Genomic DNA, 12,802 nt, shown 5'->3' on the forward strand with positions numbered 1-12,802 from the left:
AACAATAATGATTTGCTTGGACTTATTTCAGATTATATGATTAAATAATATGCTGCATATTTTTTACACTTATCTATTTTTTTCACAATTTAATTTTTTTTCTCTTTGCTTTTTTCCGTTCAAATATTCAATCATTTAAATTCTCTAAGAAAAGTTTTCCATTTAAATTATTTCAGATATTTTTTGTTGAAATATTTCATGCTGTTTTAATTATATTTGCTCAATTTTTAATTGCTTTTATATGACGCTTTTTCATGTATTCTGCTTTTCAGTTTTATCATACGACTTTAATAATATACCTAAATTTTAATAGAATGAACGGAAATGCTATCAATATTCAGAAGCAGAAGCATTTTGTTTGGGTGTTCATTATGTTTTCGGTGATATATATCAGAGTATTTTTCTTTCTTTACCTATGCATTCAGAACCAATAAAATTTAAAACTTTTTCTGAATCTTTTAACTTGTAGAAATATTCCTTCATAATTACTCTCGCTTCATAATGCAATTAACTTCATAAATTCAATTTTTTTAGGTGCAATCATTTTATCTACGAATTGAGTTCAGATTCTAATTACATATTTAAACTAAATCTACCACTAATACTTTTTAAATAAAAAGATAATGTTAACCACATACTGAAAATTTTTTATGACATGAGACTTTAAATTTCGAATTCGAGATTCATTTAAACTATTTAAGCTGGCGTGTAAATGGCATAAATGTTGTGTGCTATGTGTGTGTGCGTGCGTACTTGCGTGTGCGTGCGTGCATGTGTGCTTGCGCGTGTGTGCGTGCGTACTTGCGTGTGCGTGTGTGTGTGTTTGTGCGTGCGCGTGTGTGTGAAGGATGAAAGAGAATGAAATTTTCTAGATTAAGAATGTTACATTTAAAAACGTAGGCCACATTATTTAAGAAAAAAATTATGAGATATCGAGAAATGCAAACACAGCTTAAACGAAATATTTTTTTTAATACTTGTTATGTATCTGGCAACAGCCATATTAGAGAAAGGAACTGTTATGTATCTGGCAACGGCCAGATTAGAAAACCTTCCAGGCTATGTGACGTGCGCGTGTTGTTTGTACCTTTTTGAGTTCTGTAGTTCTTCGTATTGTACTTGTTCGGTGTAGTTGTTGTTATGCTCGTTCATGCCTGTGCATCTTAATACTAATAAATATTCTTTGCGTGTATGTAAAACGAATTGTATTCTCTCTCGGTCTACCTGGCATACATGACATACTTTCTATCGAAATGAGTTTATTATATTTTATTATTATAATTATATTAATATATTTTATTATAATAATTCATTATAAGAAAGACACGAATATTTATATCATGCAAATGCAAAATTAGTGAAATAACTCAAAAATTCCTCTTTTTCAGAGAAGTTTCGAAATTTCAGTTTGTTAAAAGAGGTTACTTATAATTTATTATTACAATTAATAAACTGTAAAGTTATAATATTCGAGTTTTGTACGATATCGGGAAATATTGATTTATTTTGGACGATATATCGAGATGATCAAGTTCGGTCATCTTCAAACCTCTAGTTGCAAATAATTTTGGAATTATCTACACAAACAAGAATTATAGTAAACAATAGTCTTGAAGAAGCTAATCGATAATAAACAACCGTAGCAGCACAAACCACTCAAAGGGAACTCGCAAGAAATGTTTGCTCAACTACTCGCTTGCGCTCATCTAAAATAGAATGTTACTCAGTACTATCCTATGTATCTGCTTTCTATAGCTCTCAGAACAGAACATCTTATTTCTAGAATAATATCATATTTTCGATCCTAATATCGTCAAAATTCCAGCAGTTTCAGAAATTTTATTTTTCATCGCCAAATGGGTATCAAGTTCGGGGACGTTTGACACGATTTCCATTCAACATTCCTTAGAGTATCTGTAAAACTGTTTCATTACCAGGGGACTTATTATGCAGATAATCAATAATGCAAATTTTCAAAAATATAGTTTTGTCACGGAAAGTGAATACATTTGATGGTATTTAATAAATAGAGATTATCTAGATATTGCTTCCGAGATATTCCAAGTGAATCTATTGCGTTTTGTGTTAAAAAAAGTCTTTCATAAACAGAAACATTCATATGAATCACTGCCTGACAACTTCTGCATCTCAAGATAAAAAAAATTCAAACTGTAATGTTTGATGCATTCCTTAATTTGTCTGGTTGTGTGCATGCTTCCTAAAACCCATAATGAAATTCGGTGTAATAAAAATAATGAATGCAAAATATTCATCTTATTATTTTTGTGTTTTAAATGAAAATAAATACTACAAGAAGAAATTTCTTGATTTCATGTGAAAATAAAAAATAAACGTTTAAATGTACATAGATACCTCTCTATATATTTAATAATCAAATTTACATCCATGTAATTGTACTGTATTCATTTTGCTAGAGGAAATTTTTTCTCCTACACCTCATCAGGAACTTGAGTTTCCACTGTTGACTCGAGTACAATGGTAGTCTCTCTATCCACATCGGTAGTCTCTCTATCCACATTGGTAGTCTCTCTCTCCACAAGAGTGGTCTCGGGCTGCTCAGTTCTATCAGTCTGAGCTGGTGTGGTATGAGCAATGTCCTCAACACATTTCGGATTAACTTTTACTGTTCCAAACTATAAGAAAATGAATTTTCACGTACCATGCTGAAGATTTTATACAATATGAAGAGACAGAAAATCTTCAGTTGTTAAATATTAAACAGAATTCGCGGTACAAAGTTTTAGAGAAATAAAGAAATAAATATCTAGGACAACATATAGAGGAATCAAAAAAATACTAGTGTATTTAACTCATATTAAATACCTAATAATATTAATTCCTTAGGAATTCCTCCCCTTCTCATATTAATTCCTTAGAAAAATTACCTAATGATACATTTATTAAAATGTTTCCAAAATTTATTCGAAATTAACATTTCTGACACTTATATAAATGTACTGATATATGTATATGTATTATATTCTTGTAATATTACTTCGTAAGCCCAATTCAGTTCATGATCCGTGACAAAAAAATAGCTTCTGGGATTTATTGGCAATTGGACTTATTGGTCCACAGCAGACAGGCGGTATAACAAAAGAAATTTAGCAACTACATATTTAAAAGTCAAGAGACGTTGAATCAGATAATCTTGGAGGAAATTCAACAGATTACTATAAGTCATTAAATTAATCATTCATTCATCATCTTCCGGCACAATATTGATGTAATATATGTTGGGAAGTACTACAAAATGCATTCATCACTTAGTTTAGATATTATACCATTCAAAGGCACCTAAATATATCGGTCATCATTCAGTATAATCTAAACGTGTTTCAGAAAATTCTACTTCACTTACTTATAAAGAACTATTACTGGTGATGAGCCACTCGTATGAAGAGCAGATTTGCATCAGTCCAAAAATGATTGTTTTGATAATTGATGCTCAATTTTTTTTTAAAGAAAGAAATATTTTTTCTACCTGAAGTATTGCTCAATTGCAAAACTTTAGGTGATGGTTATGAATTGATTGTAGCCATTTATGGACTATGATTGCTACATGGATGTGCCAATTATGCACTGAAGTATTGCATATTATTAAAGAATTATATATTCCATAATGTGGAAATGTTGAATTCTGAACTAATTCTTCATAAACTAAATGAAGAGTAACTTGGAAAAGCAATAGAGTAATTTGAAAGCTAAAATATCAATTTGTATATCAATTGCAAAGCATATTTTTCCAGTTCTTATACCAGGGAATCACAAATCCTGCGCTTTGCAATCATTAAGAGTTTTTATAACTACACTTCACAAGAGGAGGCTGGAAATTTAAAAATTGAAGTTTGCATTCTTTTGTACCTCGGCCAACATTGCAATTGCATACCACATAAATGATCAACATTCCAAACTATTATTCTATTATTCTGAAATACGTGGAGTTTTTTTTTTTTTTTTTTTTTTTTGAAAATCTTATTAATCTTTACCCAAGGGTGAGTAAGTAATGTTATTTCGTTTTCGATGCTATCCTACTTCTCAGAAATCCCTTAAATATTCAATTTCTCAGTTTCTCATTGCCTCTTTCATAAAGTTGAAGTTGAAACGGTTGACCAATGAATGCGATCAACAGTATGCATGATTAGCAAGTTTCTTTAAAGACGATTGAATGCTTTACTGCCAAATAAATATCTAATTACATTTCTACTACATTCGTTTTACATTTCTACTTGATCGAATTTTCTAACAATATCTTTACATTTTGAAATCTAGAATTTTTTTGTGTGGACAGACGAATTTCAGAAAAAGTAATTTTTTCTCTACGAGGAAAGTATCAAAAATTATTTTTTTACTTTTTTATTGTATGTTTCCACAGATTCCAGAAGGCTTTTGCAAACTTTACCCCCTTATAAAAACTATATATCATTAATTATATGCACAGATGCAATATTTAGTCAAATAAGCGTTTGCTCCGGCTTTTAGAGGGGGGGGGGATTTCTATATGACTGTTATATGACTTAAGAAATTTTTGTGTAAAAAAAGAAACGGTAAAATCTACTTCACTACAACGAATTTGAATTCGAATCTAGAATATCTAACAGGTTGAAATTAAATTTAGTATCAATAAAATAAATGTTTTCATTTTTTTTTTGGGGGGGGGGGCTCGAAAATAACGTGTGTTTCAGTATTACATTTGTTTTAGTATTAAAGTTCAACATTGCATATATAATAATAATTTTTCATGTTAACGTTTAAATTGGAATCTTTCGATATTAATGAACTGATGTTAAATTGATTTAGCATCATTATTTACCCAAGTATTTTTTGTTTCTAGCTCACAGGCAAGTCCAGCGGCGCATGGGCAGTGATATACATAGCGTTCACCACGAGCGTCAAGATTTTCACTACACTTTTGTCCTGCAAAATATAAAATTATTGAATTCAGTATGAAATCTCACATACAAATATAATAAAATTAGTATTGCATGAGCATTTTTAATTGTTATAAAAAAAATCAAATAGTTTTTAAGTTATTTATCAATTTTTAATTTAAAACCTAACCGACATTTTAAAGTTATTTTTGAATAGGAAAGCGACATAGATATAACATAACATAACGCCATCCCGTGTTCCCGGTGCCTATAACACTAAGTTATCTAACCAGTTGGATGAGCACAAGATGGAAGGAAAAACAAAAAAAGAAAGAAAGAAAGAAAGAAATTGTTGGTAGAAAGAAAGAGACGACAGACCATCCAGGGTTCTCCAGAGAGAATCCCATCGGTGTCAAATCCTACACGACTGTATTCAATTTTTTGGTGAAGTAATAACCGAATGGAGGGGACAAGGATACTTAATCAAATGGTCACTATAGGTTCAACTTACAGGGAAACGAGATTACTAACTGAAAAAATTGATAAATTACATTGAGAACATCTGTATGACATGTATAAGCATATAAATAATCACTGAAGAGTCAGAAATTTGTAACGTCCTTCTGAGCCCTGTGGTTTTGATTTCCTTCGTGAGAACTGCACTTCTGAGGGACTTTCGAAGTTATAATTTCGGCTGATTTTGATAAGTGGCATTTTGGTCTCAGCTATTGTGTAGTCTTGAAGAGGTCTTGGTATTTATGAATATGGTTTACTATGGAGTGGATCTTGCCGCGTGAAAGGGTATTCGATGCAACTCTCCTGTACCATTCTTCCTCGAGACTTGTTTCTGGCTTCCTCATGTGCCATGAGAGAGTCAGTAGCATTTGGTGGCATAGTGAATTGGGGATCCTATCTCCCCACAGCTACAGTAAGGAGAGTTGGCCAGGTGGAATCTGTGTAGGTATGTCGGGAATGGGCCGTGTCCAGTGAAGAAAAGAACATCCGCTCTGTTCCAGTTGGTCGCGTAGAGAGAAACTTTCGGTATTATGTTGAATGTGGAGCGGCCTGTTTCGCCTTCTTCCCATTCCTTTTGCCATCTTGTCATCATATCGGTTTAAAGGATGTACTTCAGATGACATCTTGGAAGCTTCATTACATTCCGATCTTGATTAGCATTAGCCGCTGTTTTGGCTAGTTTGTCCGCCGCTTCATTCCCTTCATAGCCTACATGTGCCTTGATCCATGAAATTTTAATGTGAGGATTTGCAAGAAGAAGGGTGAATGTATCTCTTGCTAATTGGCTATAGGATTTTGGTGAACTTGAGGCTTGTATACTTGTTTTATTGTCGACGTAAATTGTGATGGGATCTGATGTAGGAAGAGAGGTTGCGTATTTGATTGCTCTATTAAGTGCTAGTAATTCCGCTTGGAAGACTGTGTTTTCTTTCAATAGGCTGGTTGATCACTGGTGTATAGTCACTTCATCCTGCACAACACAAAATGCAGCCCCAAATCCTGCTGAGGACTTTGATCCATCGGTATAGATCCAGAGTACTAAATTCTGAGATCCACCGTCCTCCAACGAAATTTGATGTGCTTGGAGATGTTTGGAAGGATGTGACGTCCATCCCGTAGCTCTATGTTCATACTCGTATGGGCTGATGTGTGGCATATCATGTACGATTCCACGAAGTCTATACAGTTCAGTCATTCTTGCCATCATCTGAAGCAGCAGATGAAGTGGTGGCAAGCCAAGGATAACCTGAAGTGCTGCAGTAGGCGTGGTCTTGTATGCTCCCGTAATTGCTAGCAGAAAGCTTCTTTGGATGGAAGAGAGCTTTCTTGCTAATCTAACCGTTGGGTGGAGGCACCAAACTCCTGCTCCGTGTGCAAACATCCTTTCAATGACTGTCTTGTACAAGATTTTTCTGTGTCGAAGTGTTATTCCCCAGGATTTGCCAGCTATTTTGAGAAAATCGAATTGTTGTTGTTGCGCTTTTAAGGCTAAATGCTTGAGGTGGGTAGCGACATAGATATTGAGGAATATACAAAAAAAAGCTATTTATGGGTAGACTTCATGAAGTGGACAATTATTACCAGCCAAACCATTTTGGAAATTTCCATCCCTAGATGAGAAAACCATTTTATCCGCACTACACCAAAATACTTAATGGATGTTCTGTGTATTGAAATTTGAAGTCAACAATAATAGAATATTTATTATTTTCTTTGAAGCTTTTTTTTTTGTTCTGCACTTATTTGCACTGCACCAAATAACTAAGGAAACCGCGTTCTAACTGACAGCGCTAGGGAGGACCCATTTTATTTGTGTTTTGATTGATTTGTTATATAATGTATCTATCCAATTTTATGGACTTATTTGAAGAAACCAGTTTTTTTACGTCACTGATTTCAAGAATGTCAAACCATTTTAATCTATGGTACTGAACAGAAGTTTTGTTAACGGCAGATTTTGCTTCTTCAACCTCAGATAAAAGAGTGTTGAATCCATCACGTGTTATAGCATTATAGTTATTCTGTTTTTTTTTTTTTTTTTTTTTTTTTTTTTTACGTAACAATTGTAATTGTCCAAGAAATCTATTTTTCCAATTTTTAAGGTGAAAAGCATTAAAATTTTTTTTACTTATCGTGAATAAATCAACGAGCACAAACACGTTCCAATAAGAATAAAACTAGACGACTGCACTTGCTTTGAAAATTTCTCAAACAACAAATTTAGATTCATGCAGTTTTAAACTGAACAAAACTGGAAATAAATAGAGAAAACCGATCTTTCCTGCGCTGTCAGAATGAATTTCCCTATTTAATTCCGGTTCTCCCTAGCGCTGTCAGTTAAAACGCGTTTTACCTAGTTAATCCGAGTTTTGACTGATTTTGGGTTTTCACTGTAACATATACATATTTTATACACGAATATAAAATATTCGCATAAAAATTATAAGAGTATTGTAATCGTCAGAGGAGTAAATCGATCTCGGATTTTGATAAATCTTCATATTCTCGATTCCAATGAATTTGAAATGCACATTTTTGGAATTATGTATGTCTATACTTCTTTAGCTCTGTTCACGAATTTGTATTTTATCAAAATTATAGATCAACAATAGAGTGGCGAAATATAATCCGTTAGTTAGCTCATTGCCTGTACATCTGCCAACCTTCGTGTATGTGAAAGAGTTCATTTTAAAGCGCAAATCCCTAGATTGTGGAAATTTAGTCTTATGTTATGTTATGAAAAAATTACATGTCTGAATCTTACTTTTCGATGTCAAAAGAAAGGGATTTCAAATGCATAGTCAGTATTTGGGGGGGGGGGGGATTTCTCTTTTCACAATGTACTGAATTACTAAATGCGTTAATTACACGCTCTAGTCAAAGGCACTTTACTGTGGCATTCAGGATTTCGCTTCTTACATAATCTCCTTTTAGTATGCATAAAACATACAATCTGCTATAATGAGAGCTGAAAGGACTATGATGTATTATTTCAATATACCAAATCATATAAAGGTAAAATATCCCATTGGTTTAAAACAATTTTTTTTCTTATATTTCTTAGTTTTATGCTTTCTAGTATGTCAATGTATTTTCAATGTATATTTCTATGGCTTATTTGTCTAATCCTGTCCTTATTTATGTTTAGATTTTTTGATTTGCTAAACGAAAACACTTTACAATTCTTACCTTTCTGACCCAACGGTTCACATTCGCCTCGTCTGTAAAAAAGAACTCCCCTCGAAACGCAGCATTCGTCAGATTTGCATTCGTCTTGAGAACGGCAGCGCCCGGCCTCCCCGGCGACCTGGAATTATAATGAATTTTGTAAAATGTATTATAGTGATGGCATCATGTCAATTATTATGGTTTTTAAGTGATAATTTTTTTGACCAGAACTGATTGACTGACAAACATCAATATTGTTCAAACAATATTATTCAATATTGTTAAAACACAATTGTGCATAATCCAACAATATTGTTTTATCGACAAATCAATAAAAATTTATTTTATTATTGATTTTTAAGTACTAGTTCAGTGCTAAATTTTTAAATATAAATTAAGTTATAATAAAAAAATATATATTTATTCAAATATCGCAATAAACATAAATGAAATTAAAACTCCAGTTCAATTGTTTTCTATAGCAATCCAAAATACAGGAAAGAGCGTCTCCAAACTTTCTAATAAAATATTACCAAGCCTCTCAGAGAAGGCTGCATAACAATCAATTGAATCGTTGTATGAATGAATAAAGCAGCAATAATTCAAACAGTACAGTCATTCAGTTGAACATTTTAGAAGAACTTCTCCACTTGTAAAGTGAAAAGCGAAAAGTGTTTCAAGAGAAGAAAGTCGCAAGCCTTAATCTTGCAAGTACAGTGTGCATCTGAGCTATTGAGATGATGTCTCATCTGAATGAGACACTGAGATGAGTAACACCTTACAAATATTCAATATAATGTTCTCTTTTCTGAAGAACAGCTCTGAAGAAAGGGACAAATTTTGAAGCATTATTTACGACGGCACGACAATGCATGAAATACAAAAATGTTGCTTAATGATATGAAAAATTTATCTTATATTCCGATAACTGAAGTGCTGAATATAGTATTTACTGAATCTAAGAGGTGTCTGGTCTTTTTCGATGTATCTCTCTAGTATTTGGAGTAAAATATGTATAAAGAGAAAACTTTTCTTTCGGAAGAAAAGAAAATCCTATTTTACTTTCCTTTTTATGCAAAATTCTCTTTCTAGTGATCTCCGTCCAATCACTGATTTTTAAATTTGCTTTTTATTTTTACCTTGTAATGCCGCGGAAAATTTATTTAAATTTTGTGGGAGGTAAGAAATAACAATTATATATTACAAAAGGTATAATTGGTATTTCTTCATATACGTGGCATATATTGTTCTTAATTTTAGTACAAAAAGAAAGAAATAGATAATTTCAAGAGTATTTGAAATTTTATTCGAATTAAAAGAATGAATATCATATACGCAAATTCTTAAATTAAATCTTATTTTTTAATATTTACACGATTGTCCTATAAACTAATAAAATAAAAGGATATAAAATATTTTTTAAAATATTTTTAATTAAATATTGTAATTAAATAATTATAATTATTAATTAAATATTTTAATTGAATAATTTTAATTAAATATTTTAGTCATAAATTGTTACATTTAATTTGAAGTTGCTTATAAAAGATTTGGAGAGGAGTTTTTTTTTCCTTTAAAAAAGTCACTAAACACTCTTATTAAATAGAAATTCAACAATTACATTTGTACTTATTTCAAGTATTGCAAGGAATAAAAGAGAGAAAATTTTAAAATGTTTGATGAATAGTTCACAAACATACAAACTGTGATCACATTTATTCCTACAATACTAATCAAAGGTATACATTCTATAAAAAATCTCGATATAAAGTAATGTCTTGCTGATTCTATTTTAATTTTTTAAAAGGCTTTAAAAAAACGGAACATGTGTTAGAAAGAAATTTTTCTTAATCTCAAATTAGAATATGCTCATCGAAATAGCTTTTGCATTATAAATTAACGCTTTCAATCATTTATACAATTAAAAGCATCTGCTTCAGGAATATTTTTATGGCATTCATATAAAATAACAAAGGTATTAGCGAAACACTTTTAAACGGAATCTATTACTATAACATCATTCAAAACTAGGCTAAAAAATATGACTTTCTTTATTTTATTTTTATGTCTAATATAACTATTTGGAAAAACAATGAATTAAAAATTATTATAACAAAGCTTTTAACTTATCTCAACTGAACTCTCTAATCAATTATCGCAATTTTAAATAAAATTCAGTGTATTTAACTGTTTATCAAATATGGTTGGAGGCTGCATAAGTATGCAAAGTATAACGGCATAAGTAAAACGAAAATTTTTGTATTAACAACATAACCAAGACACACACACACACACACACACACACACACATAATTATATATATATAGTTTGTATACACACGCACACACATAATTTTATATATATATATAGTTATATATATATAGTTGGACTAGAATATTTCTGAGTGATCACAGGAAAATCACCATATGCTCCATGATTAAGCGGTTATACATTTGTATATCAAAAAATATATCCACGATTCATATATATCTCCAGATGTTCGGGATATTTGTGAGAAAACTTATCCTACCTGATAATAAGATTCAAAATTATTGAAAGATTCTAAGAATGTAACAATGTTTGAATATAACAATGTTTGAAATGAATGAAAGACCAACTCAATCAATTGGCCTAAATCCAATAGATCATTTTGAGGACGACATCGAAATACAGCGACCGTATTAAATAGCTTTCTAAAATCTTTAGAAAAAACACAAAGAAGCACTGCTTCCTGAATAGTCTTTGTTTCATTACCGCTTATAACAACTTGAGTGTAGTATGAAAAATGGCCACTGCCAAAACATTATAGCAAAGGGAGAATTCAATTCTTTATACAATTCATGTATTTATTTTAATTAATTATTTTTATTGAATTTAAAAAAAGACGTGATAATTTAATTATGAATTATCCTTGTATATTTTTAAAGTGTGAAACTGATGATAAAATTAGATTAAATTCCATAAATAAATGTTTACGGCCCAGTTATTCCATAATTATTTAATTGTTAGCATATTATTTTATGTTAATTTGTTAGCATATTAAACAAAAAAATAGCTTTTAACTTCACTTTAAAAAGTCAGTATATAAATATCCTTTTCATATTATAACAAAGTATATCAATTCCTCTGAAATACAGTTTCCATAATTGCATATTTTCCTTTATTTGTAGTGAATATAATTTCGTCTGATGCCCCATACACATGACAAACGTAATGGTTATCTTACTGATTGTTATCTTAAAGTAATTCTTTGAAGAATATCAAAGATACGAAATTAGGTGGCAATTTGATTTTCAATGTGAAAGATGATATGTGGAAAATAATAAGCAATCACTTTTACACTTTTAATAAAGTTTCTAAATTATTATTTTCATTGTTTAAAAAATGAATTAATTAAAGCTCTTACCAAGAAGACAGTGAACAAGGCGGCAGCAAGTAGAAGTTTCATTTCTTCCTTTCAGTACTCAAGTATAAAATGTCAAACAGGTTCTTTTTATATGCAAAAAAATGCCTAATTGTATTACCTTGCATCATCATGGAAATGGTTCCACCTGTAAAAAGAATTACTTTGAGGAACTTGACTCTTTAATCATGAATTATCTCAAGTCGTGTGAGAAAATTTCTCTTTTTGAGATCAAATAAGATTATTTAAAGAAAAGAGCATGATCTTAATAAGATTAATCATGAGAATGGGATAGTATTTTATTGAGCCACATAAGCAAAATAAGCTAAGGCGGCTTCTATAAAAAAATTCTAATTTTATTCCATTATATTTTAACTTATAAAATAGTATGATGGCGTTTTGTGTGTGTGTGTGTGAAAAATATCTATGAAAATATTATGTCAAATAATATAAAAATATAATAAGAATAATATATAATAGAAAATATAATATATAAAGCCTTTGAAATATGTCTAAAGGATACTTGCAAGTTAGTTAAATCTGGAATTTTAATGTCCAATAACTATATTTTTAATAATCATAACGCAGAAGAATTCCTTGGTTTTTTTTTCTCTAAGTTTTGTATATGAGTAATTTATTGCATTTTGTATGATAAGTAATTTATTGAATACTCATTCGTACTCACTATTACTGATTCGTACATGAGTAATTTATTTATTGCATTTCATATTACATAGCATTTTTAAAAAATTATAATTATGCATAAACTATAAAAATCAAATTTATGAAGAATACGAGTTTAAAATAAATTTCAAATTCATAA

The 12,802-nt window shown here is 30.6% G+C and overlaps 1 protein-coding gene across 1 annotated transcript; it reads right to left on the bottom strand.

The window, feature by feature from the left end:
- Positions 1-2,354: 2,354 nt before the first annotated feature.
- LOC129961869 (venom protein 164-like) lies at positions 2,355-12,121 on the bottom strand. Its single transcript, XM_056075479.1, has 4 exons — positions 11,983-12,121; positions 8,598-8,715; positions 4,835-4,938; positions 2,355-2,654 (listed from the first exon to the last, which is right to left on the bottom strand). The coding sequence occupies exons 1-4, from the start codon at positions 12,022-12,024 to the stop codon at positions 2,451-2,453; spliced, it is 468 nt and encodes a 155-aa protein (XP_055931454.1). The 5' UTR covers positions 12,025-12,121; the 3' UTR covers positions 2,355-2,450.
- Positions 12,122-12,802: the final 681 nt, after the last annotated feature.

The sequence above is a fragment of the Argiope bruennichi genome, chromosome 2 (genome assembly GCF_947563725.1).
Source record: "Argiope bruennichi chromosome 2, qqArgBrue1.1, whole genome shotgun sequence".
NCBI classification, from domain to species: domain Eukaryota; kingdom Metazoa; phylum Arthropoda; class Arachnida; order Araneae; family Araneidae; genus Argiope; species Argiope bruennichi.